A 26,575-nucleotide genomic window follows, 5' to 3' on the forward strand; every position below is an offset into this window, starting at 1 on the left:
AGACGAGAAAAGGACACTGGGACCTGGTGACGGGGCGATATGACAAAAGTTAAATGCAACTAAACAGCAGACACATAGGCTGAGATCATGAGGAAGAGAATCGTTAATCGGACTGTATATAGGGAAGGAAAGGCGTTGAATATTGACAACGGTCTCTATCTAGGTAGTAGCTGGTTAGTCCCGCATCGCAGATCAATTGAGTTTCCCGGCAGTTTTCATCTCAAGGCCAGGCAGGTTCTAATATAAGAACGGCAACAAACATGGGAGAGCAAAGGAGAAGGTCCAGTCGCGTAGGGATGCTAACCGAGAAATTAAACGCCCCTTCAGTGGGAACGTCGCGCGACAATGGGCTCCTGGATAGCCCCGCGTACCTGAGCAAACGTGCATCGCGACGGACTTTCTTTCATGCCTGGATGCCTGGATGCCCCTTGCCGGCGGTAAGCGATCTCTGTGGGGTTTCCATCGGCAGAATACAGGGCGGTGAGGCGCGGAAACTGCAGTTGTGGCGAAGGGCGGCCAACCTGCCTATCCGGGCCGCCTTTTTTTTCTGAAGCCGTTCGGCGACAATCCCATCTCTCGTTTGTCGCTCCGCAGCTAACTTTTTCCTCTTCTCCCCCCCACAATTTCTTTCCTGGCTTCGCTCTCTGCTAGCCGTCATGGTTGATCGACGATCGGATTCTGAGAACGGCTCGCGTGCTAAACGTCAAAAGATGGACAAGTCTGAAACCGATCCCAAGGACAACCCGTACCTGGCTCACATGTATGCGGACAACGGCAACTCCAACACATGGACCGATGGCACCACAGATCTTCACCCCGCCTTTGGGAAGATGAAGAGGCACCAGACCACCGCTGCGCTGGCTAAGAAGGTGGAAGATGGCGATATCAACCCGTTCAACGGTCAACCCTTCTCCAGCAAATATGTTTCTATCCTGCAGACTCGTCGCGATCTGCCCGTACATGCTCAGAGGTGAGTTTTCAACACCCGTGCAGATGGTTTGATACATCGCAAATGGGTTCTAATCATTTTTTTCTCCTATAGAGATGAATTCTTGGAGCTTTACCAAAAGTCGCAGATTCTGGTCTTTGTCGGTGAAACTGGTTCCGGAAAGACCACGCAGATTCCCCAATTCGTCCTGTTCGATGACATGCCGCAAACTCAGCGCAAGATGGTTGCTTGTACCCAGCCTCGTCGTGTCGCCGCCATGTCCGTCGCTCAACGTGTCGCCGCCGAGCTGGATGTCAAGCTTGGAGAGGAAGTCGGTTACAGCATCCGTTTCGAGGATATGACCAGTTCCAAGACTGTGCTCAAGTACATGACGGACGGTATGCTTCTGAGAGAAGCCATGAACGACCACAACCTCAACCGCTACAGTACTATCATTCTGGACGAGGCCCACGAGAGAACAATGGCTACTGATGTCCTCATGGGTCTTCTCAAGGAAGTTGTGCTGCGCCGGCCTGACCTGAAGATCATTATCATGTCTGCTACTCTGGATGCACAGAAGTTCCAGCGTTACTTCAACGATGCCCCTCTTCTTGCGGTTCCCGGTCGTACTCACCCTGTCGAGATCTTCTATACCCCTGAGCCTGAGCAGGACTACGTCGAAGCTGCTATTCGCACCGTTCTGCAGATCCACGCGACAGAAGACGAAGGTGATATCCTTCTCTTCTTGACTGGTGAAGAAGAAATTGAAGACGCCGCACGGAAGATCTCGTTGGAAGCCGATGAAATGGTAAGAGAGGCCGATGCTGGGCCTATCAAGGTCTACCCTCTCTACGGCAGTCTGCCCCCGCATATGCAGCAGCGCATTTTCGAACCGGCCCCGCCTGCCCGCCGTCCTGGAGGCCGTCCCGGCCGGAAGGTCATTGTGTCCACCAACATCGCTGAAACTTCGCTTACCATCGACGGTATTGTCTACGTCGTCGATCCCGGTTTCTCGAAGCAGAAGATCTACAACCCCCGTATCCGTGTCGAGTCTCTTCTGGTGTCTCCCATCTCCAAGGCCTCCGCACAACAGAGAGCCGGTCGTGCTGGTCGTACGCGCCCCGGAAAGTGCTTCCGTCTGTACACCGAAGAAGCCTTCAGAAAGGAACTCATTGACCAGACATATCCCGAGATTCTGCGCTCCAATCTTTCTTCTACCGTGTTGGAGTTGAAGAAGCTAGGCATTGATGATCTTGTCCACTTCGATCTGATGGATCCTCCTGCTCCGGAGACTCTGATGAGAGCTTTGGAGGAACTCAACTATCTGGCTTGCTTGGACGATGATGGAAACCTCACTCAGCTGGGTCGCTTGGCCTCTGAGTTCCCTCTTGATCCCGCCCTTGCTGTCATGCTGATCAGCTCCCCCGAATTCTACTGCTCCAACGAAATACTTTCCATCACAGCCCTGCTTTCGGTGCCGCAAGTCTTCGTCAGACCTGCTTCTCAGCGGAAGCGTGCCGATGAGATGAAGGATCTCTTCGCCCACCCCGACGGTGACCACCTCACCCTGCTTAATGTCTACCATGCTTTCAAGAGCCCTGAAGCTCAGGAGAACTTGAAGCAATGGTGCCACGATCACTTCCTCTCTCTGAGATCGTTGCAATCCGCAGACAACGTGCGCATGCAGCTTCTACGCATCATGGAGCGTGAGGAACTCGAGATGGTGTCGACCCCCTTCGAGGACAAGAAGTATTACGAAAACATTCGCCGTGCGCTGTGCGCCGGCTTCTTCATGCAGGTCGCCAAGAAGGAGACTCAGGGCAAGAACGTGTATGTCACGATTAAGGACAACCAGAACGTTCTCTTGCACCCCTCGACCGTCCTGGGCCACGAAGCAGAATGGGTTCTCTACAACGAATTCGTTCTCACCACCAAGAACTACATTCGGACTGTCACAGCCGTCAAGCCCGAATGGCTCATTGTAAGTCTTACCTTAACTCTTAAAACCAGATACCCAGACCGATACTAACACCGCGCCTACCAGGACATCGCACCCACCTACTACGATATCTCCGGCTTCCCCAAGGGCGAAATCCGCTCCTCCCTCCTTCGCGCCGCCGAGAGACTTTCCCGCAAGGAGAAGATGCGCTCTGATTCCAGCAGAAGACGATAGACTAGGTTAATTCTTTGTTGTCACGATATCTATAGATCATGTTTTTATTTCACTTCATGCCCATGATAATCATGCAGCTCAATTTAAAAAGGGTGTATCCGGTTCTTCCTTTTTCCTTTTTCCTTTTTTTATTTTACTCACAGTACTTATACTTTCGTCTTGTCACTTTATTATCTTCACGTCTCCGGGCTTTTTCTTACTCGGTTACGGACTCTGGTCTTCCCGGGGACTTTTGTGCAGTATTTATACCATTTCAACCAATACTACCTCCGGACTAAGATATAGGTACGGATTAGAAAGCGAGATTGTTTTGTCCCGTGACATGTAGTGTACACATACATAACTTCACCCCCAATGTAGATTATAGTCATTAGACCTCTCAAAATGCCCCATGTCTAGTACAATAAATGACGGAACAGCAGACTGACCCCGCTAATAGTATACTACCTATGCATAATACCAGAGAATAAGAAGCCTCGATACTCTGAACCGGATAAATACCAATCCAAGGGAATAGGAATACAACAACGCTCAATTCTAACCCTTATTTATCATCACAAGAAAAAAATAATAATAATAAAGGAAAAGGTACAAGCTATAGTATGAATACTGTACAAAATGTCCCGGGTAGCATGAACCAACCACCTAGAGATATAAAAAACATCCAAAGCAATCCCAATGCCGGCCAGAGGTTGGCGGGCTTATCATCGACACTTTCACCGTACATGAGTGGTATAAGGTAGGTATAGGATGGGATGGGTATACGGAGGGAGTATGTTCCATCTGAGTTTTGAGTTGGGGGAGAGGGAAGAGAAAGGGGGAATAAGAGGGTGCATGCTCTGAGGAACGCGGTTGTTCGTTGCCCAGAGAGTACTGTAGAGTGCCTCAGGGGGCTGAGGTAACTGAGTCTACGACTTCATGTATCGAATACTGACTTTGTTGAAAGAAGATTCGAGTTCCGGTGCAGGAGCAATGTGTTCGTGTTTTCGACGGAGGAGGTGGTCTTGGTGGTGGGTAGAGCGAGGGGGAGAAGGCGGGGGCGACGGTATAGTAGACTCCTGCTTGCGGGTCTGGTGGAGGTCGAAGACCATCTGCTTAAGTTGTGAGATTTCAGCCTTCAGGGAGGTGATCTCTTGTTCCTGGGCTGCGGCTGTAGACTCGTTCTCCTTTTTGGCTTTTTCGACCTGTCTGCTGATTTCTTGGAGCAGGCTCTGGCGGTCCTTGTCTTCGAAGACTTGCTCGGGAACTTTAGGAGCGTTGGCTGACGCTGGGGATCCGGCGAGCATGGCGGTTAGGACTTGCTGGGAGTAGAGCTCTATCATGTCTTGCCACTTTTTGGAGGGCGATTTGCCCTCGTAGGCACTCAGACGCTCGTTCATGACGTTCACGAAGGCGTAGGCTTTCTCCCATGCGAGCTTCTCTTGCATATCTTTTGGTGCGGCTTCCGCTGCCGATGACCATCTCTCGTGGTGGGGGTCGTGGGAAGACTTGATGTCTAGTTGCTTGCTGGCTGCTTCCCAGTTGAAACCGCTGTTCATGGCTGAGGTGATGATGGCCTCGGACATGTCGTATTGCTCGCAGGCATCGCACATGTGTACCATTAGTACGATGAGTCGTTCAAGACGGAAAAGCTGGTGCTCTGTTGATGAGACCATGAACGCTAGTGTTCTTTTCAGGGTCTGGACTCCCTTTTCCCAGTCGGTGCGGATGGCGCAGAATCGCAGGTAAGAGTTGAGGATAGCAAAGTCGTCCATATGCCCTGCCGATCTCGCAGCTAGGAGGTATGCATCGGCACGATCCGGCTGGTCGAAGCGTAGACAAGACACAATAAGTGTGGCGTAGATGACGGGGTTCGCCGAATCTACTGGTGGGACGATGATCTCAACTCCATTGACCACTTGGCGCTGGTACAGACCCAAGCCATTCATGTCTACCGGATAGCCGTGTCCGTTCAACATCTCCAGGAAGATGTCAAAACCCATGAGGTTCTTGGATTTGCGGAAGAAAGTAAGTATCGTGAGGATAAGAGAGGCGCTGAGCGGGAACTTGTGTGGAAGGATGGTCTTCAAGATCAAATCACAGAGATCGTTCTGACGGGTTTTGGTGAACGCAAGAATCATCTTCTTTATGACTTCTGGCCGGTCCGGATCCGTGCACTGCATCAGGTTGTTGGCTAGCCGGAGGAGTAGTTCCTGCAAGGGCATCTCATTCCGCATATAGATTTCGGTATCACGCTGGACGTCCCGATCGAGCCGATTCCGCTCTTCCGTCATGTGTCGTACCGAGTGCACGCGGAGGTCCTTGGCTAAATCATCAATATTAGCCTTCTCCGAGCCCTTCACTTGACGCATCCTGCGTCGAAGGCTGTTCAGTTCCGCTAGCAACTGCGGCACTCTCAATTGGGGTATTGAGAAGTCGGCACTGTAGTTCATCTGAACCCCCTGATAGCTGTGGGCAATTGCCGGCCGCAACAGAAGTCTAATGGCCAGCTGTTTGAGCGCGAGCTTCCGGATGACCTTCTGGCGAACCACATCCCCAGTAAGCCATGTGGGCGTATCATCATCCTCCAGCGAAAGGCCATAGTCCTCATTCGCGTCCTCGGCCAGCGGATCCTCGCTCTCTGGGACCAGATCACGGATTATCTGATTATCCCTCTCATTCGCAAAGGCCGTCGTTGAGTGAAAAGATGCAAACGGTGCGTTCCTCCTGGGCCATTGGTATCTCATAGGTGCCGGGCGAGTCGCTGTGCTGAACTGCCTAGTCTGTAGCGTTCCATTGAGAAATCCCTGCTTCCGACGCGACATTAGAGCCTCCACCAGACGCTGTTCCTCATCCACCAGCTCAATGACCTCTTCCTTGACTGCCGCGATCTTTTCCTCCCATTCGTGACGGCGCTGGCCCTTGGCCTGGGCATCTGCCAAAGCGGCGGCGGCGAAGATGCTGGTGTATAGTGCTGTTACCGAGTTTCCGAGCCGGAGGCGTTTCTTGCTGGCAGCCGAAGTACCTCTCGAGGCCACCCCATTGGAGACGGTACTTAAGCAAGAGACGCAGCGGCAGGTGGATTGCGCCGGAGCGGCGCGGGACCAAAGACCTTGCATTCTCAAGTCATTTCTGCCGTGAACCGACTCCAATGACGAGAATCAGAGGATGGGGGAATGTGACCAATTGATTGATCACAAGGATCCGACGACCAATGGCGGGACAAAATCGAGGTCGTGGGGGAGAAGATGAAGGGGGTTCGGAGGGGAAGGAAATATCGGGGCGGAAGGTCGAGAATCTTTTGATGATGATCCAAAACCGGCTAAACGAAAGTCGGACCACCGGCAATGCAAACCAAACAAACCGGGGGGAACTTCCAGCTGTTGGAACCAAGACTAAGACTGACTTGACTGGCTTGATTTGGTCTGGAATGGAATCAGCCATCCCTTTCTTTGTTCCCGGCGATCTGTCACATTCGCGAGATCTCATTCATTCTGCAATTTTACGACTCGTCGGATCTTCGCCTGGCCGCTCGTGGCTCTATAAATAAGTATATCCTCACCCGACAATGCTCGTCGTCCTCGCTACTGCTCTATTGGCCCTGAGCGGCAGTTTGGTGAGTGCCCACGGTTCTCACCCCGACCAGCCGCCCTCGTCGGATTGGGCCACCCGGCATATGCAAGGTATTTAACTACTACCATTATCTATCATGTTGATATCCGACCCGAGAGGGAAGCAATTGATTGTGTGAACTGACCATCTGGCCCCAATTAAACAGAGGAACATCACATTGATGCCTTCGACGCTGCTTCCTTCTTCTCTCTTCACGACTATGATGAATCCGGCGCATGGACTCCCGAGGAAGTGCGCAAGACGTACGGCATGGACGATGAGACGAACGCAGGTGCCACGGAGGATCGCAAGAGCCAAGCCTTAAGAGAAGTGTTCACTCTCTTCGACCCCACGAATACTGGCTTCATCACCCGCGACAACTGGATGCGCATCATCGCCGAGGGCACTCGGCTGCCCGATCTGGGGTTCGGTCCGGGCCACCACGGCGACATTGAGTATGAGTACGAGATCCACCACTTCGAGAAGTACCATGGCGAAGATGCGACAGAGGAGGAGCTCACCCACCCGGAAGACATTGAGCACTTCCGGCGGCACGACGAGGAAGATCTGGCGATGGAGCGCCTCGAGCAGCTCGAGAGCATGCAGATCGTCGAGGCCAACATACCGCAGAAGTTCCTCAAGCAAGCTTAGATGAGTGTACATTAGATTTCTTATGTTGTTGTTGTTATAGTTGATGATGATATTGTACATAATAAATGTGTGATGAGACGAACATCCTCGTGGGTGGTCATACCTTGGAAATAATGCCAACCCAATCCAAACGAAGCGTTATAACTCCAGCGCCGGCACCTTAACATCAAACACGCAATGCATCACCCCCGGAGCATACGTCTTGACCTGTTCAACATGCCGACACTCCGCCACGACCTCATCTCCAACCTCCAAAACCTCCCCCCTCAACCTCCCAATCTCACTCGTGACCCGATCCCTCATCTCCTCAATGCGCCTCACATCCACATTCTCATGCACATGCAACCAACCCCCCAACCTTCCATCCACCATCCGACACGCATCTCCCCAAGCAGCCTCCGACGACGGCAACAACCCCAAATTAACATGTCTAACAGGCGCCCACCGGCCCCTCACCTCCATCACATCCTTAATCTGCGCCAAAACCCGCGCCGCAAACCGATTATCCCCATGAAACACCACCACTCTATCCCCATCCTCCCCATCCCTCAACCCATCCACCAACTCCTCCACCCCCATCCCACCCTCCAACATCCCATCCTCACCACCAACCCTAACAACCCTACATCCCCACCCATTAGCCACACACCCCCTCCGTAACCCCTCAACAGACCACCCATTAATCTCCCATCCCCAAACTCTCCTCACCCCGCGCCGGAGGTACGAAAACACAAAATACCCTATCCCCGCATACATATCCACCACACTCATCCCTCGTCCTGCCCCCTCAATATCCTCCTTCGCTAACCCCTCCATCCCCGATCCCAATATCCGCGCCTTCTCCGTAACATTCCCCCTCGAGAACATCGTATACATAGGCGCCCAGATCTGCTCAATGCCATGGTTCTGCACCGTGCTTACCCAGAACGCGCGTCCCAGGTCCTCTGGTGTTGGCGAGTCCAGGTTTGTGATTGTGCTGGGCGCGGGCCCAAAGTCTCCGTGGAGGGGGAGTAGGCCGCCGGGACTGCGCATGCGGTTCTCGGTGCCTTGTGCGTCGGTTAAGGCGATGGGGGCGTTCATGGCGATGTGGGTGAGGTTGTAGCGGGAGAAGGCGGCGAGGATGCATTCGTACAGAGTCGTCTTTTGGGTTGGCGTTAGGGTGCTGTAGAGGGTGTGCCAGGCGGGTGGGGTGGTGAGGGCGTTGACGGGGAGGAGGAGGAGGGGGGCGTAGATTGTGAAGCGTTTGGGGAGGGAGGAGGTGGGGAGGGTGGTGTCATTGTTGTTGTGGTGGTGGGTTAGGTAGGTTGTGATGCCTTTTTGGAGGGGGTTGAGGAGCGTCGGTTTGGGTTTGCGGGGGTGGTTGTGGTGCTGGTTGTTATGGTTTTTTGTGGTTGTGTTGGTGATGGCATTGTCGGTGGTGAGGGGGAGGGGTGATGTGGTGGTTGTGGTTGTTGTTGTGTCGGTGGTAGAGTCGGGGTTGTCATGGGGTGGTAGCATGGCGAGGGAGGTATGTAGGTGAGTGCCAATTGCTGGTTGAGACGTGGTGGAAACTGTAGATGTAGATGTAGGAAGATATTGTACCTTGGTGGTTACTGATAGTGTAATGATCTGACGGGCGATGATGAAAATTACATGATCTGCGGGGAGTGGGGAATGTATTGTGGTTCGGAAGTGGGCAGTCTAGTTACATAGGTTGGTACTATAGAGTGCAAAGATAGGAATAATAATGCTACAACGCAATCCGAACTAATAATTAACCCGGTCGTAATCTTGCTGGTTTATAGCCTTCTTATTCTAGTTTTCATTCTCTTGAATGTAGTTCGAGAATAAGTCTATTTTCAGCATCTAGGAAGTATTTAAAATATTCATAGTCAATTCTTGTAGATGCGTCATGATCAATAATATAATGGTGGATTTATTAGATCGATTGATTGCTTTTATTACTTTTCTTATCCTAATTTCTCTACATCTTCTCTCTATATACTTCTTGTACGACTCATTTCTATTAACTTACATAAACCTGGAGTATACAATCAGCCGGTGCCACTCTACAAACACATATCTTGGAAGTAGACTTCGAAACGAAGTAGAAATCTCCCATCGTTATTAGACTATAAATATGTCCGCCTCCGTGCACCTCCCCGAGACAAATATCTAGACGTTGTCCCGTAGAAGAAAGCCACCATTCTGCAGCTTCTGAAAAACGCCCTCGGGGTCATACTTGGCCGCCACCTCCTGCATGCGCTTGACATTATCGGCCCCATAGCTGCCCAGAACCTTCTGGGAAGCGGTAGCAAAACTCATACACTTGAAATCCAGAAGTAGTTCTCTCTCCTTAGCCAGGTTCTGCACTTTTTCTGACATGGTATCAATAGCACTTTGTGCAGCAACATCATCGCCATCTTTGGGCCATTCACAAGTGAATACCCACCCTATTAGAATTAGGTAAAGGTTCATTAGCCTCAGAACCTGATATACAAAGAATGGAGAGTGAACATACAGCATTGTGGGACACTCTCGTGGCCCATGATATTCTCACCACGGTCTTTACCAGCTTGAACAGCAGCGGTACCAACTGGCTGAATGGTATAATGTAAAACAGTATCAGCTGGAAGGGTCTTACGGACCTCAACCCAGGCATTATACACTTCTTCGTATAGCTCGGGTGAGTTCCGGGTGGTGACTGTACAAATCGATCGTCTGTATATATTTGAGTAACCATAAGAGTGCATTCCGGTTGCAAGCAATACTTACTTGAGAGGTGTTTGGGCATGGCCCATAGCTTGGGCTAGAGATAAAAGGGTACCATTTGTCGAGGGTAGGACTGTTGTCATCAAGCTTTTGGGGTTATGGAACGGTCTGAAAGTTTCCCGGGCCTCAGACTCAGCTGGATGGTCTCCATAGAGTAGGCCTACTGCAACAAAGCCGTTGTTGAAATTGGTGAACAGCCCAATCTTGGGATCTTTCTCCATAGTTTGTTGGACTTCGAAAGTAGCCTGGTTGATTGCCACATGATCGTCGGGATTGTAGAGATTGATGATATATTGGACATTGATCAAAGGGTGAGTTTCAAGATCAAACCGTGTCACAATACCTGTTATGATTGAGATTAATTAACATATATTTTAGAGACAACTATGCCATTAGACATACCAAAGTTAGAGCCACCGCCCTTGAGGGCGCGGTAGAGATCGGAGTTCTCATTTCTATTAGCATTGATGAGATTGCCATCTGCGAGTAAGATCTGGAGGACTCGTTAATTATAAAACGTTGGTACTGCCATGCCCTACACCCAACTCCTCGCCCAAAATAGAACAAAAAACTAAGAATGTCAAACATACTCTCGAACATACCTCAAAGTTCTTCACTCCATCAGCCCCGAGACCATAAAGATTAGGCAAAGCCCCCAAACCTCCTATTGCATAGTAGTCAATTGACTTATTCCAACAATAGAAGGTCACACAGAGAGAGGCAAGCAAGCAAGAAAGCACACATACCTCCTAAGAGAAATCCTCCCAGTCCTACCTGGGAATCCCTCCCCCCAATGGCAGACAGCCCTCGCTCCTCCAGCCAAGCATATACCTCGCCCCAGGTATTTCCCGACCCAAAGCGTGCAATACCTTGTTGATCAGACAGCAGTTCTTTTGACCTAAGCTCCCTGATGTCCAACACCACACCTGCTTCACCGGCACTGCTAAATCCCACATTCGGGTTATGACCGGTTGTGCGGACAGCGAACCTGGTACCAGTTTCTTGTACGATAGCCAGGGCCTTGGTCAATTCCTCAACAGTACTCAGGTAGACATATGCTGCCGCAGGAGTCCAGCAGGTCTGTGACCAGGGGTAGGTCATAGCAGCTTGGTACTTGTCACCCGATTCGTTGATCACCACTTTATCGGGGGTATCATCGGGAAAGATAGATTTAAGCTGATCCAAGGCAGCGGCCGCCATGATTGTTCGTTCTGTGTAAAAAGGTGAGGATGGGGGATTGGATTGTTGTTACAGGTTGATATTATATCGAAAGGTGCTGGTGGCAGTGAAATGAGACACAGCTGTCTTTATATTTCCCTTTCTCTCAGTTCTCGCACAGGATTGACTGGAGGTGTCTGGGGCTTTTATATTACAAGAGACGCCTGTCACCCCAGCTCCTAGTCTCGCTTGGAGTCTCTGACTAGGAGGGATGTGCCCAAACGTGCATTGCTTGATCCACTTCACTCATCTTCTCTTTGTCTTTCTTTCTCCTCCTACTGCGCCTCTCCCCGCTTCACCCAATTCCACCCCCTGTTTCTGTCCAGATCGGGGCAATGACAAGGCAGAATGGATAAGCACTAAAGCACAGATACCCACATAATGTGGAAAGTGGAGCCCAGCGGGAATGATCGGTTATACTATATCATACTAAGTATCTATCCGGCTGAACATGTTGGTTGTCACAGTTGATTGGATCTCTGATAGTTAGCAGTCTGTTGGTGATTCACAGCTAGTGGTATTGCGATTTCTGGTCACTTGGTTTCCCTCATTGGTGCCCTGCTGGACACTTCGTGTCAGTCAGGCAACTACTGGGTCTTCTGCGTGGTCGTGCGCTGATCACTCAAACCTTTTGTGAATGTTGTCTCTGGCGTTGGTATTCAAAACAAGTTTGGAGACTGAATTGTTTAACTGGTTGTTTTTATCGAATATAACAGGCAAGACAAGCTAGCCCATGATACGACCTCACCGCGATAAAGGTGCTGTATATTCGTCTAATACGACTTGTGGATTGCATTACGGGCGTCAAAGTTTCTGGTAGAGGGGGAGGAAGTCAAGTGGGTGTCAGACCAAGTTTTCATGCATAAAGTACAACCACATACAGTACAGCGCTCGAATATCAGCGATGCGTGACACTCGATGCAGAACCGACCTCCGTCACAAAGATACCCAGGGTCTAAGACATATGAGGTTACATGGTAAAGGCATAGAGATGAGAAGAAGTCAGTCATCACATGATAGTATTCATGCAAGGCGGATAGGAGTAGCGCCTCGAGAAGGCTAAAACGATAGAAAAAGAACAAATAGGAAGGCATATACTGGCCCTATTAGAAGTATATGAACGCTCAAATCAAAACAGAATGCAACGGGCGCTGTAACGATCGACTTGTAGCAGCAGTGGACGTAACGAGTGGTATCATGGCGAGATTAATAGTCCATCACGGAGTATCCCAGGCGGTCATTTGTGTCGAGCACACTGCTTATCAGTCAATATCAGTTCTAACATGCCTGTAGGTAAAGCGGACTCACGAGTATTGTTTAGTCAACGTCCCCTCACCACCCTTGGAGAGATCGATGTTGAATACATAAAAGTTGCCGTCGCTAGTTACCACCATAACCTGGGGAGTGTTGGCGCTCATGGCGACCACACTGCGCAACGGGCCGTTGTTCCCGTTTGCTCCAGGTCCTTGGTTGGATTTCGGCAGTTTGATCCAGGCAAAGTCTCGGGCGGGCTCCCACATCTCGCTGACTCCCTTGGGGAGGTAGCCTCCAACCTTGGCAGCAAATGTGCTCCCAACGTTTTGTGAGGTGCGCCGGATCATGCCCATCAGAGTTCCATTGTGTTTCCTCGACGCAAGCTCGGATGCGGCCATGTCTCCACCTCTATCATCGGCGTCGGATAATTGTCCCAGTGAGCTTTGGCTAGACCTTCGATCAGCGGCCGTAAGTGGAGAGGATGGTGTAGCGTCTGGCGACTGTGATTGAAGGCTTAATTTGAAGAGGTGGATCGTTTCCGTGGAAGAGGATACACAAAGCAGAGTCGAGGTGGTGTTAAAAGACATGCTGTAGATTCTGGATGGTATCGACCCTCGTCGGAACTGGTAAAGCTTGCGCCCGTCGGGGACAGAGAATACCCGTATGACCGTTCCTTTGTCCGACGCCGTGGCTATAAGCGTTCCGTCGCTATTCAACGTGATACACGCCAGCGGTGACCGATGCGCTTCAATGACATTGATCGCTTCCAGCTTCAGAGTATCAAAGATCAAGACCTCGCCACTTGTAGGTGTAACATGTGTCGTTCCCGGAGGAGCGTGAGCTGGAGGTTGAAACGTAGAGGGCGGCGCCTTTTGCGGAAGAGGGTATGCGAGATAGCAGTTATCCGAGGATGGGGAGAGGGCACAGAGTGCTGCCAACAGTTAGACAATCGAGCACATCCATAAAGGTAGTCGCAGCCTTACCGTTGGGGTTGGGAGAGGTCTCGATGGTATACAGGAGCTTCATCGTCTGGATATCATAGAGGTATATCTGGTCCTCCAGCACAATGACAAGCCGTTTCCGGTTCAGCTTCACGGCCAGCACGGTCGTGGGGAAAGTCAATTCGCATATCGTCGATTGGCGCTATATGTTGCAGATGTGAGAAAAAGCGTTAACCATTTGCGCCTCGTGAATCGCACAGCAGAATACAGGGAGAGATCATGCGATTTTTGAAGAAGAAGAATCTAACATCATGCGCGAAGGATTTCCTACGAACCTTGGTATTAGTTATTTGAAGGCGACGTGGTGATAGGATCAGCGCAACCAGGGACGTCGAGAATAGCATCTCAATAATAGCTATGTTCCCTTCTTTCGTCTCATAGCTTTTTGCGAAAGGGTCCGTGGTGAAGATGCGAAACCCCTTGGAAGTCGCTGACAGGTGTCAAGACATGGTTCATGAGTGTAGGAGGGAGGTGTTTGGGGCAGGAAGAGCCTTACCCACAGCTAGATAGCTATAGTCCTGGTTAAACGTCACGAAGTTCATCGACATCGTTGCTTTGTCGATCACCGGGATCGACCACACCTCACTCCACTCTGCTTTCCTATTAGACCGATATATGACAGCACAGTATGCTGTGTGATGAATAAACCGAGAGATCCGAGATGAGCTTTGGTGATATCACGTCGCCTGGAGGAGTAACACGCTTTAGTGTCGGGTATGGAGGGGTTAGCAGATCCCTGGTTAGAGCCGGTTCCGTCACTGTTGATGGGCCTTGAATTGCATCTCTCGCTTGCGCAACTGTCACTCGAGTAACGGTTCGCCGTTTATATACTCCGAGCGCCTCCACAACCGCGAGGTGACGCCGACTTGGTTGGTTGGTAGCGGAGGTATCCGGGGGAAGAACAACAGTTCCTCTCCTTTGCCGCGGTCTGCGTCAGGCGCGGCAAGCGAAGCACCTGACGCTTGGGCCACATCTTGATCGACATTTCCGCCTTTCTTTTCGCAAATTTCCACTTTATTTCTTCCCTCTCCTAAGATTAACCCCGCACAACGTCAATTTCACCATGACGGCAAAAAAGGAAGCCGGCCCTGTCAAGCCAGCTACGAAAAAGCCGGCCATGGCTACAGCCAGCACGAAAGCTGAGAAGGAGGCCGATCTGGTTATGGGGGTAAGTCGCAATTGCATACTATGACGGAGTCCCACTATGCGCCTGGCGCAGACACAGACCACCCCCAGCGCCTACATCTCTCTCGATTGCCTGTGCTACATCTAACGGTCCTAGACCAATAACAGTAGTATCGTATCTAAACGCAGCGTCGAAATGCTCTACTATCCCAAGCCCCACTTCTTTCGGTATTTCGTCAAAAAGCCCCAGCGGCGGTCGCCGTTGATCAATCGAGGATATTGGCTTCGTATGCATGCGATGGCAGAGTCGGTGCGACAATTTATGAGAGAGCCTACGGGAAAGCCCAAGTTTGTCCTGAACTTGGGGTGTGGATTGTGAGTCGTAGCAAACCGGAAGCAACCGCTTGGTTGCAGAACCTATTGGTACCTGGATCGTATGCTAAGATGGGTTATCGTAGTGATCCCCTACCGTTCATTCTCCTCAGTGAAGATCCATCCCTGTGTAGAGATACGCAATTCGTCGATATCGATTATGAGAAGCTCATGATCAATAAGAAGACCGCCATCAAAAGGACCGATGAAATCACACAGGTTCTCCAGGATGTAGAGTTCCTATCCGACGAAAGCGCCGTGCAAATACGCAGCGCAAAATACCTAGGCATTGGATGCGATCTCAAAAATCTCAAAAAGTTGGACGATGTGCTCAGAGCCGAGGTCCTGCCCGCTGAGTGCTCAGTCCTCTTCCTAGCTGAGGTTTCCTTGACTTATATGGATGTCAAGTCTGCCAATGCGGTTGTCGAGTGGGCGTCAAAGTTGAACAACGGTACGGTGTCTATTCCGTGCAGCTCTGTGGCTGATTGCATGCAAACTAACGTCAACCCTCATAGATGCCAAGTTCTGTATTCTTGAGCAGTTCTTCCCCGACGGACCCGATCATCCTTTCGCCTCGACCATGATGAAACACTTCAAGAAGCTCGGAGCACCGCTGTACTCGATTCATGAATACCCTTCACTTAACGAGCAAGAACAGCGGTTCAGGAACGCCGGATGGCAGCAAGCCAATGCCAGAAGTCTGTGGGATCTATGGTCGGATGACGGATTTGTGACCAGTTCGCTGCGATCCTCCTTGGATGCTGTGGAACCGTTCGATGAATGGGAAGAATTCGCACTTTTTGCTTCCCATTACTTCCTTCTTGTCGCCTCTACATCACAAGGAGAAATAGATCGCAGCGCAGCAAAGCCCACGCAGGCCGAACAGGAAGCCGACGCATCCAACCAGTACGCGCTTCTTGCAAAGTACCCGGCGGGAGGTGGCCAACGCAGGTTCGGAGCGCTTGTTCCAGATGGCACAAACTCGGTCGGTTACCATGCCGGGCTGGGACGGCAGACGCGACTAGCAACGACGGATCTGTACGCGAACACAAGCGACGTCACCGGTCCTACCCTGCCTGTACCTTCCCGCGACATCCCAGCCAGGATGTGTCATACCGTAACACAGCTATCTGGTGGCGATTGTTTACTTGTTGGTGGCCGGGCTTCACCCGCTGCTGGTCTTCAGGATTGTTGGCTAAGACAGGGGACCCAGTGGCGTCCGACACATAACCTCCCAATCGAGCGGTTCAGACATAGTGCGATCAAAGTGAGCTTGAGCTCAGATTATGTCTTGGTCTACGGAGGAAAGACGAGCAATGGCACGACGCTGGACACCTGGTTGCTATGGAGCAAAGAGGACGGGTGGCAACCCGTTGAAACGGTCAATGGAAGCCCAAATGCTAGGTTCGGGGCATGCCTGGCAAGCATAGACAGTACGTCTGGATTCCTCTTCGGAGGAATTGGAGCGGATGGCACTATCGTGGAAGATTTCTGGACATGGAAGTTGCACCAGCGCAGTGACGGATCGTACTATGTGGAGTTGCACGATGGCACAGAAAAGTTGCAGAAAGCTTCACCCACCTTTGAATATCTCAGCCGCTTCGGCGCCACCCTCAGTTGCTCCTCCCGGGGGTTGCTTCTTATTGGTGGTATCATCCCTCGACAGATTGTGCCCTATGGAAAGGAAATCATGCTACTGAATACGAAAGCGATTGTCGAGTGCCTTACTGGCGACTCTGCATCGCAGTCTGGTAACATACTGTCTGCAATAGGGCTTGGGCTAAACTTTGGTGGGCCAAGACCTTTACTGGTCGGCCATGCGGCTCATGCCATCGACGCGGACGAGGTTTTGCTGCTGGGCGGTGGTGCAGTTTGTTTCTCTTTTGGGACCTTTTGGACGGAAGGCACCTGGCTTCTAAAGAACATTGACACAGCTCTTGAGAACGAGTGGGGTCGGGTCTCTGAGATTGCGCAACCGTTGAAAGCTGAGGAGCCGTCAGTGGAGCCATCCAATGTGGACCAACAAAGCACCAAGGATGTCACATCGATTCCTCGTGTTAAGGTTGAAACTGCCGCGCAATTCCAACAGATACTTGTGGAAGGGAAACCAGTAATCATCGAAGGTTCCGACCTTGGTCCGTGCACCGAGCGTTGGACAAAGGAGTATCTCGCGGATGCTGTTGGCAGGGACCGCAAGGTAGAAGCCACCGACCCTGCTTGCCCTGAGAAATCTGGCTAAGAGCCTCTCGATAGGTTGTCGTGCATGACGCTCAGTCCGACCATATGAGTTTCCAAACGAAGAATTTCTCCTACACAACCAAGGAGTTCGGCGCCTTCCTGGATGAAGTGCACGCGGGTGGTCGTCAATATCTTAGAAGTATCTCCACTGAAGAGCCAACCAAACAACCTGCCAAATTAGCCGTAGATTTTCCCAATCTCAAGGACGATTTCAGACTCCCGGAGCCTTTTGCTATGGTTGTTGAGAACGAACACAGTTCTCCACTCAGGATCTCTGGACCAGTCACCCTGTGGCTGCACTACGATGTGAGTGTGCATGTGAACAGATACCTGCAGAAGTGAGGCACTGACTATGTCCAGGTCATGGCAAATGTTTTGTGTCAGATCCGTGGCGAGAAGAGACTTATCCTCTTCCCACCTAGTGATGTTCAATACCTCCAGGTCCCTGCTGGGGCATCAAGCTCCACCCTTAACATATTTCAGAATTCGGTAGACGGTTCAATTGCTTCGGTGCCACACACGACGCCACATGAAGCAATTATGCGTCGTGGCGACATCCTGTTCATTCCCCCGTTGTGGTTACACACTGCATCTCCGACTGGCCAGGTCAGTGTGGCCGTGAATGTTTTCTTTCGCAATCTATCGAAAGGATATGCAGCTGGACGGGATGTCTACGGGAACCGTGATTTGCAAGCCTATGAGAAAGCGAGGACCGATCTTCAGAAGATGGCAAAGTCTTTTGATGGCCTCCCGCCTGACATGGCTCGTTTCTACTTGCTGAGACTTGCAAAGGAGCTCAGAGACAAGGCCGAAGCATAGATGGACGGAGTGTCCAGCCTTGACCCGAGGAAGCTGTATTGGCCGGCTGGTGTTAATCGCCAGTTGGCAGTCTATCAATCTCGCCACGAGATCGTTTGAGAGCAAGGTGGCACGACTTGTCTGACTCTCAGAGCCTGGCCCTGTATTCGGGACTGCACATTCTGTCTGACCCCTCAACGACTGACTGCCTCACAATGCAGGCAGGATGCATGTGTGAAGATCGGGCCGCTTTCCAAGGCCAGCAAGGCGAGAGGCACGTGGTAGAGGAGTCAAGTAACGCCGAGTGAACGGGTGGTGGAGTAGGCAGAAGGAGCGAGGAGCGGTTTTGGGTGGGAAGAGGGGCTGAGTTCTGCGGAGAGATACCCGGTTTAAGCTTGGCTTCTAGGGAAAAGCCGAAGTGGGGACGAGATGTATACGCCCGTGCACTCACTGGTTTGACACTTGGTTCGGGTTGGTTACAGCCAACGCAACACGGTCGGGAGGACTAACTGTGGGTGACCGATGCCCGATCTGCAGCAAGTGATACCGTAGAAGCCATATCAATGGAAAAGCAGAAGAAAATCGTGATACTGTGATCGGGTGGATTATTACTGTTTACCCACCCAGAAGGTCCAGGCGACACCATGGAAAGCCTTACTTTATCCGGTCAACGTTGGATCGGCCTCAAAGATACTTAATTTCACGGCTTATAGGACCATGCTTGTCCACAGACCCTCTCCTTGTCGCGTGCCTAATCTTAGGCATGTAGATGGCTCTGCATGGCTGTGAGCTGCACTTTGTAGAACCAGGGTGAGTGCGCTACATGATTACAACGCATACTACATGCAGGTCCCCCACGAGACAGAAGAATGTACATGGGCAATCGAGGGGTACAGTAATAGACCAAAGTAGCAATGAGGTCCGTCGACTAGAACAAAGGGGCAGAAAAAGGCAAACAGCATTAAATTTTGGAGAAAAGTCAAAAGAAAGGACATGCATACCATGATGGTCACGCATATACCCAGGGGTACATCTGCACTAGGACAAACAGCAATTAATGGGTCGGTAATGTAGATGTCATGTCGTCCAGATGAGTCCGCACCCTGACTGTGGTTGGGTGATAAGTTGGAGATGGGGGTGGGCAGACGCATGACTTGACAAGAACCACGGGTCCCTGTCAGCAACCGTTGTCAAAGAGATCAATGGCGAGGAGGGTACGGTACGTGCGTGGATGCCAATCATAAAGCCGGACCAGTCAGACTGAGTTTGACGGACCTGCCACTGCTGTCGACCAGCGACCTCTCATTCGGCAGAGCAGGTGCCGCACCTTGCCTTGTGTCGCCGTATCTGCGGTCCCCAGCCGGAAGACCACTGCTTCAAGGCCCTATTGGGCGTTACACTAGAGGTGTTGGCGTCAAGACTCCCGGGGAGGTGTGGGGGTTGGAATTCTGAGACGACCCAAGAGTTATTGAAGCAGCCCAGCCTATTGTGTAGCAGCGCACAGCATATTCTGGGCTGTAGTAACTAGTGAGATTTGTCTGAGCGCCGGGGGTGTGTGGAAGGAGAAGGGGGAGGGTGGAATTATTGGCCGCAAACGGGGAAGTTGTATTATCTATCATCTAAACACACATCTTGGACAGGCCGGATGTGGGGACCTTCTGCCCGAAATCAAGGATGGCCGATGGTGACGACAGGGTCGGGCCAAGGTTCCTGCTATCGACCACACTAGATGATCGGGAGGGATTGCATGAGATGGAAAGCAGATGAGACGAGAATCTGTGTTCAGTGGGAGTGAAGTGGCAGCAAGGACCATTACAATCAATTGGGATAGATTGGAAGATCGATGCATTGGATACTGCAGTAATGGATGGATGATTTGAATTTCTTTTTTTTTCTTTTTTTGGGGGGGTGAGAAGGAAGATGGAAACCAGACGGGGCAGCCCCATCGCAGAGAAGCCGCGGCGCTACGGCGGGACTAAGTGGCCACTAGTGACGGAGGCCCACCGCGCGTTTCCTTAAGCCCCTCCCCACCCCCATACTGGATGGATGGTCTTGACCTGCAGTGAGTAAACTATTGGGATTCCTCTCCCTGGCTAATTAGTTAGTAGTAGTCTTCTTGTACTACAACCTTCCCTTTTCCCCTCCTCCTCCTCCTCCTCTCCGTCTCCTCCTCCTTCTTTCTTCTTCTCAATTTCTAGTCTTCCTCTTCCCCTTCCACCTCTTCTACTCTTCAAGAAGTCGTCTCTCCCCCCCTTCATTCCTCCCTTTCTCCCTCATGATTCACTTTTGTTGGGTTATTACTTAACTTCACCTTATCTCCTACCCTTATCTTTCGCTGACTTCATCTTCATTTACACTTTTTACTCTCCCACTCTTTTCCCCCACATCCTGATCGTTTCTGGATCGCCTTGGGGTGCTTGTGTTTCTGGTTCACTTTATCATTGTGGGGTTGGGCGTATCTTAGCTTGCTATCTGCTGTGGGTAAACCTTCTCCTCCCAGTTCCCGATTTAATTGACTCCCCCTCTCATTTAACGATCTACGCTGCCATGCATCTTATCACCGGCTGTCTCTTCTCATGATTTGCAAATTCATACATCTCATCTATTCCTGTTTCTTGGTTCCCAGACATACTTTCACTGGAATTAGATCATCTAAAGTTTAGTGTCTTGCTGGTGTATTTTGTATGTCATCGGGCTCCCCACACCCCACCGCGCCCTCCCCTCCTATGCGGAAACACAAGACGCGTTGTTGAGCCTCGATTCTGAACTACAGATGCTAATTCAATTCTAATTACAGAGAAGAATCGCTCTTCAGCGACCGAATCCGCGCGTGTTATCCTACAGGGTCTCGAGAATAAGGAATGCGTTATTGATTGGCCTCGTTTGCACTGTCAAGATATTGGATAAATTCCGTTTCAAGGGATATACATCGCAGGCGGCACACGGAGTATAGAGGGCGGAATTCCTCCTTCTAAATCATGGCGACAGTTGTGGTGCAGCAGCAGACGCTGCGACATTCAACACCTCCCCCGACCGGTTTGACTCCCGCATTGAGTCTGAACAGAACTTCGTCTCCCATCCCAAACAAGCATATACCTGTTTGCCCCACGGGTCCCTCTCCAGTTAATGCTCATGCACCATCTCCAGCTGCCAAAGACAGCTCTAATGAACAGACCTCATCGCTCTTATATCCACCTGATAAATCCCGGCGACTGACCAATTCACCTACGGTGTATACAATTGACCTCAAAACCCTGTCCGCTTCTTTGGAGCATTGGGCCGCCCAACCACTGCCAAATCCTGAATTGATGTTTCCATGGCTGCACGGGCTTCACCCAGATAATCACTTGCAACTGGGATTCTTTACAAAGGGAAAACGTTCTCTTCGTCGGACTCCGAGGTGCTGGCGGGGTATCACCGTTGTCAAAGTCGGCGGTAATCTATCCTCCTGCAGGATCAAGGGTGCGGTAGCTCCAGAGGAGGTTCTGGCCCCGTCGGGAGTGGAATTCCTCGCGGTTGACCCTCGGGAAGGCTTCTCAGTGCGCAACTTCCAGATACAGACCGCAAAGTTGGCACCCTTATCTGACATTATCGTCTACGGTGAGAATAGTGCAACCCAGCAACAGATTCTGGATATTGCAAGGCGAATGGCAACGGCACAGCATAATTGGCGAATCAAGAACGACCCTGACCGTAACTTTCCTGCTTATAACACCTTTGTTCTTGATTGTGAGTAACATGGGTCCTACTTACGGGAAACCGCGAGCTAATCGATCACTAGGTCCCTTCTCTGAGGTTGAGAAGAGAGCGCCACACTTGGTGGCTATCAATTCCAGTGGCCAGCTTACGGGACAGGTCGTGGACTTCTGTAAGTGACATATAGGTTGCTCGGTGGTTGTCATTCTAACATGTTACTAGTCCAGTGGGAACGGTTGGAGATGTGTGAGATGTCCAAAGCTTCCGAAATCTCAACGAATGTCTGGCTTGGCCCTACACCCGATTATCTATTACGGCCTGGATCTTGCGGGCCTGCACCTACCGAGAACTTCGACCTCTTGATCGAGGCCAGCGAGCTCGCAAGTATTCCTGGCCCTCGCTTCCTGGCGAATCTCAATAAGCAACTCGAGGAGGGCCCACAGAAGTTGGAGTTTCCCTCATCCGGTTCGATCCTTTTGCCCTCAGGTGAAACCAGAGAGATCGATGATCTAGTGAACACGGTCCGCTGGATCTATTACCTGGCCAACCCGGATGAGCCAGACCAGAAGGCTGATGCGGATGGAGATATCCCAATGATCCCCCTCACCAAGACAGCCCGCAAAATTCTCATCCATTGTCCGGACGGCTACACTGAAAGCTCACTGCTAGCGATAGCTTATTTGATGTTTGCAGAGGGCATTTCGGCTCCGAATGCTTGGCTCAGACTGCACTGTGAGAAGAAGCGAAATTTCTTCGCCTACCCTTCTGATATTACCTTCATGAGCGGTGTACAAGCACGACTATTGCAGGAAAGCCCTGCAACTCGATCACACAAGATCAGGAGCCTTCCCGATCCTGCTTGGTTCAGATATTGCGATGGTTCCCTTCCAAGTCGCATTCTGCCGTACATGTACCTGGGCAACCTGTCCCACGCCAACAACCCGGAGATGCTTTCCGCGTTAGGCATCAAGCGCATCCTCAGCATAGGCGAAACCGTGACGTGGAACAACGACTCTTCCAAGGCGGACGAAAAGATCATTCTGCACATCACTGATGTTCAGGACAATGGGATTGATCCGTTGACACGGGCGTTCGATCGCTGTCTAGAATTCATTCGTAAGTTGATATGCTGCTGGCACCGATAGAACGAATGCTTATCAGAACTGGTCACTTAGGACAAGGAAAGCAGGACGGAATGGCCACCTTGGTGCATTGTCGCGTGGGTGTCTCACGTTCAGCGACCATCTGTATTGCCGAGGTGATGGCGTCATTAGGCCTATCGTTCCCTAGGGCATAGTAGGTCCACTGGCTCATATCACATGCGACTTACGCTAACGTTTGCCCCAGCTGTTTTGTCCGAGCACGAAGGCTTAACGTAATCATCCAGCCTCATCTACGATTTGTGTAGGTCCCAGCTCTACACCTGCTAAGCATATTTCTGGACGCTGTTAGCTAACGGTATACTTTAGATACGAGCTTCTTAAATGGGAGGAGTTACAATTACAGAAGCGAAACAAGCCTGCAAGACGGGAACTAGAATGGGCTACCGTGGCTCGCGAGATCGCATTGATGAACAAACCGTATTCTAGACAGTGAAAGCGACTTCAATCATGCAGGAAGCCTGCAGAAGTGTGACCCTGGGAGCTGTGCTCCACACGCCACATTCCGCCAGGTATCCTGTATACGGAGACAGACCGCGTCTCCTGCAACAAAAGACAACAGATATGATGATGACCGATATGTTTGACATGAGGGTACGAACAACAGCTGAATGATCTACTTTCTTTCTTCGCCGTTCTTGATTTTGGGCGTTCGAGGGACTTAATCTAATGGCACTGAGATGTTTCATTACGCATCCAAATATATGTTATGTGTTGTGTGTATGTGTGGGATTTCTCCAAGGACGGCGTTATCGTGGCTTGGCCTAGGAATCGGCATGATGTGTATCGTTAAAGGGTCCACCTGCTTACTGCATTGATGTTGGGTTTGATCCTGGTATATTTATGCAGCTCAGACGCGCCGTCGTCTATGTTCAATGTCATTTCGAAGTCTAATTCCTGAACACATGCTTAGCTTTACTTTCACATTACATTGTATGGCTATGAATAGTAACTCGTATCGCTGCCCTGGTAAGGTTCGTATCTGTACCACTAAACGAAGTTAGCTAAGTTTCAAAACTATACAGTAATAACCATGTTGTTCCGGATACAACCCTTCACCACATCCTTCAACATAGTAGCCAGATGTACTTCCGTTATTGTTACACCTGAACGAATACACACTCTCACAACCATCCAATAGATACTCGAATATAAATATCCAGCTAAATCAACACCGCTCAAAAACCCTATACAACCCCTTCAAATCCGCCACCTCCACCACCCCCTTCAGCAGCCGCGTCGTAGCAACCATCCGCGCCCTCAAAGCCGGGAATACCACATGTTCCAGCATCCGCGCCATCTGCGCCCGTCTCTGCGTGATGAACTCATCTTCCATCTCCACTTCCCCTTCTGCTCCTGCATCATTACTCTTCTGCACGTTTGGAGGCGGGGGCAACTGCTCGGGGGTATAGAAAGCCGCAAGCTCTCGCAGGAACGTGCGGAAGCATTCCTCCTCGCTTGTCCAGTCAACGTAGGGACCTAGTCTGAGGAGAAATCGGGGCAGTTTGCCTAGGCTGGGGAGGTAGCCTTTCAGGAGTAAGGGGATGGAGAGGAGGTCCCCGTCTGGTGAGATTTCGAGGGAGAAGTACTCGTTTAGCATTTCGCGGCGGTCGATGAGGGTTTCGGCGACGAGGTCCGGGGCGTTGGTGAAGATTTCGTTGGCTTCTTCTGCTGCTGTTGATTCTTGGGACGATTGGGTGCGTTCGGTGTCTGCGGCGATGCGGAGGAGGTCGATGAGTTTGGGTGGTGGGGAGAGCTTGATGACGCCGAAGTTGGCGAAGTCTGTAAGGCCGATTTGGTAGAAGAATTCGGTGCAGAACATGCCGTAGTCGATTAGGTAGAGTTTGACGCCGGATTGGATAGCTGCGATTCGGCGACGTTCGTCGACGAGACCGACGTAGGTGTGGGAGGCGATGGTCTCGGTTAGGGTGTTGTGCATGGCGTTGCGGACGGAGGCGCGGAGGTTCTTCACGGATGTGAAGCTGATGCGGTGGGGTTCGCGGGAGGTGGTTTCGTATTGGAGGCCTTCGTCGAGGATGGTGGTGGTGTCTGCTTGGGAGGCTGTGGGCGTGTGAGGTGTGGCTGGGGTGAGCATGGAGGTGATTTTGCGGACTTTGGAGTCGGTGCGAACGAGATTGTGCTCGTATGGCTTTCTGGTCGTGGATGGGGTTTTGGGTACGGTGTCTGTGCTGCCTTCGGCGTCGCGGTTTGCGGGCTCCATTGTTGTGACACCTGGGAGGAGGGTTTGGGTTAAGAAGGTCCGGCTTGAGTCTACTTGGGCCAGTTTGGAGCGGATCTCGTTGCAGATGCATTCGATGATTTCGTCTTCGTTGAGGAAATTCACTTCGCGCTTGGTTGGATGTACGTTGACGTCGACACGCTGTGGTTCAATCTCGAGGTCGATGTAGGCAAATGGGTGTCCTCCTTTGGGGAGGAAGCTGGAGTATGTTTGTTCGACTGCTCGCTTGATGGCTGTGGACTCGACCGAGCGGTGATTGATGAAAAGGAGTATGGTAGTTCTCTTGACATGGTAGTTCGCGTTCGTGGCAAAGCCAGATGAGCGAAAGCCCAACTTGTCATCTTCGACACTGAATTCGACAAGTTCGTTGGCAACTGCGCTGCCGTGGATTTGACGAATTCGATCTATTGTATTCGCTGCTGCTGGAGTGGAGACACTGACGCCTGAATCACCATGCTTGCGGCAGGAGAAGGCCACACCTGAGCAATGGACGGAGTATCGGCCGACTACATCGAGGATTTTGGCATATTCTTCACTTGCTGATCGGAAAGCCCGACGTCTTGTCGGGACATTGTAGAACAGGTCCTCTACCTGGAATTCAACTGAGCTGTTGTACATTCAAAGATGAAGTAGTATCTCACTCACGGTTATTTGCGTGCCGCCACGTCCTGCGGTGGCTTTGGGCGCAGCACTTTGTCCAGGTTTAGGGGGCACAAGCTTCCCATCGCTGTAGTGTGCTCTCCATGCGCAGCTGGATCCGGCAGTTTTTGTGGTCACGGTGAGATGGGCAATATGGCTGATACTTGCCAAAGCCTCGCCTCGGAAACCGTACGTGCCTATAGATGAAAGGTCCTCAAACTGCTTAAGCTTGGAGGTTGTGAATCTTTCACACAGGATAGGAAGGTCGTCTCTCTGTCTCTTACAATCAGCCACTCTATCGCTAAAGAATCATGCTTGCTCCACTTACGTCAATGCCATGACCATTGTCAGTAATCTGAAGGAGCTTCAATCCACCGTCTTTCACCAGAATCTCGATCGAGGTCGATCCAGCATCAACAGCGTTCTCGATTAGCTCTTTCAGCGCATGCATAGGAGCCACGATAATCTCCCCAGCTGCAATTTTGTTTACAACATCGGGGTCTAAGGCCTATGTAACGTTAATACCTAAGCGAAGATACGACTGGAAATGAGAACTGACTCTGATCCTTTTTGGTCTCTGTGGCTCCTCATTGTCCTCGGCAGATCTTTTCGTGCCTCGGGGCTCTGTATGGTCCAGGTCCATCTGGGGGTCCATGGTTTGGAGGGAATGGAACAACTGAATCAGCACAAAATGTTGCTTTTCTGGTATTGTGCGCGACTATATGAACTAATCTGAGCCAC

General features: G+C 51.1%; 9 protein-coding genes across 9 annotated transcripts; 4 read left to right on the forward strand and 5 right to left on the reverse strand.

The window, feature by feature from the left end:
- Positions 1-656: 656 nt before the first annotated feature.
- Positions 657-3,101, forward strand: PRP43 (DEAH-box ATP-dependent RNA helicase PRP43; the record flags this gene model as incomplete). Its single annotated transcript, XM_041687881.1, has 3 exons — positions 657-970; positions 1,043-2,909; positions 2,973-3,101. The coding sequence occupies 3 exons, from the start codon at positions 657-659 to the stop codon at positions 3,099-3,101; spliced, it is 2,310 nt and encodes a 769-aa protein (XP_041541720.1).
- Positions 3,102-4,009: 908 nt separating this feature from the next.
- AKAW2_31274A (uncharacterized protein) lies at positions 4,010-6,199 on the reverse strand (the record flags this gene model as incomplete). Its single annotated transcript, XM_041687882.1, has 1 exon — positions 4,010-6,199. One exon carries the CDS (start codon positions 6,197-6,199, stop codon positions 4,010-4,012), a length of 2,190 nt encoding a protein of 729 aa, XP_041541721.1.
- A 449-nt stretch (positions 6,200-6,648) lies between these two features.
- On the forward strand, positions 6,649-7,343 carry AKAW2_31275S (nucleobindin SSP120; the record flags this gene model as incomplete). The annotated part of the gene is made up of 2 exons (XM_041687883.1): positions 6,649-6,763; positions 6,859-7,343. The coding sequence occupies 2 exons, from the start codon at positions 6,649-6,651 to the stop codon at positions 7,341-7,343; spliced, it is 600 nt and encodes a 199-aa protein (XP_041541722.1).
- Positions 7,344-7,481: 138 nt separating this feature from the next.
- On the reverse strand, positions 7,482-8,840 carry AKAW2_31276A (tRNA(Phe) (4-demethylwyosine(37)-C(7)) aminocarboxypropyltransferase; the record flags this gene model as incomplete). Its single annotated transcript, XM_041687884.1, has 1 exon — positions 7,482-8,840. The coding sequence occupies one exon, from the start codon at positions 8,838-8,840 to the stop codon at positions 7,482-7,484; it is 1,359 nt and encodes a 452-aa protein (XP_041541723.1).
- Positions 8,841-9,497: 657 nt separating this feature from the next.
- On the reverse strand, positions 9,498-11,294 carry AKAW2_31277A (FAD-binding oxidoreductase; the record flags this gene model as incomplete). The annotated part of the gene is made up of 6 exons (XM_041687885.1): positions 9,498-9,775; positions 9,844-10,043; positions 10,098-10,437; positions 10,497-10,587; positions 10,685-10,758; positions 10,841-11,294. 6 exons carry the CDS (start codon positions 11,292-11,294, stop codon positions 9,498-9,500), a joined length of 1,437 nt encoding a protein of 478 aa, XP_041541724.1.
- A 1,224-nt stretch (positions 11,295-12,518) lies between these two features.
- On the reverse strand, positions 12,519-14,115 carry ATG18 (phosphoinositide binding protein ATG18; the record flags this gene model as incomplete). Its single annotated transcript, XM_041687886.1, has 5 exons — positions 12,519-12,567; positions 12,621-13,497; positions 13,550-13,709; positions 13,843-13,997; positions 14,064-14,115. 5 exons carry the CDS (start codon positions 14,113-14,115, stop codon positions 12,519-12,521), a joined length of 1,293 nt encoding a protein of 430 aa, XP_041541725.1.
- A 515-nt stretch (positions 14,116-14,630) lies between these two features.
- Positions 14,631-18,121, forward strand: PPM2 (tRNA methyltransferase PPM2; the record flags this gene model as incomplete). The annotated part of the gene is made up of 6 exons (XM_041687887.1): positions 14,631-14,735; positions 14,850-15,067; positions 15,151-15,515; positions 15,580-17,261; positions 17,318-17,608; positions 17,663-18,121. The coding sequence occupies 6 exons, from the start codon at positions 14,631-14,633 to the stop codon at positions 18,119-18,121; spliced, it is 3,120 nt and encodes a 1,039-aa protein (XP_041541726.1).
- Positions 18,122-21,078: 2,957 nt separating this feature from the next.
- Positions 21,079-23,392, forward strand: pps1 (tyrosine/serine/threonine protein phosphatase PPS1; the record flags this gene model as incomplete). Its single annotated transcript, XM_041687888.1, has 6 exons — positions 21,079-21,829; positions 21,882-21,968; positions 22,019-22,912; positions 22,972-23,092; positions 23,144-23,200; positions 23,266-23,392. 6 exons carry the CDS (start codon positions 21,079-21,081, stop codon positions 23,390-23,392), a joined length of 2,037 nt encoding a protein of 678 aa, XP_041541727.1.
- A 732-nt stretch (positions 23,393-24,124) lies between these two features.
- On the reverse strand, positions 24,125-26,489 carry MLH1 (mismatch repair ATPase MLH1; the record flags this gene model as incomplete). The annotated part of the gene is made up of 4 exons (XM_041687889.1): positions 24,125-25,786; positions 25,841-26,107; positions 26,163-26,342; positions 26,394-26,489. 4 exons carry the CDS (start codon positions 26,487-26,489, stop codon positions 24,125-24,127), a joined length of 2,205 nt encoding a protein of 734 aa, XP_041541728.1.
- Positions 26,490-26,575: the final 86 nt, after the last annotated feature.

Source organism: Aspergillus luchuensis, chromosome 3, assembly GCF_016861625.1.
Source record: "Aspergillus luchuensis IFO 4308 DNA, chromosome 3, nearly complete sequence".
In the NCBI taxonomy this organism is placed as follows: domain Eukaryota; kingdom Fungi; phylum Ascomycota; class Eurotiomycetes; order Eurotiales; family Aspergillaceae; genus Aspergillus; species Aspergillus luchuensis.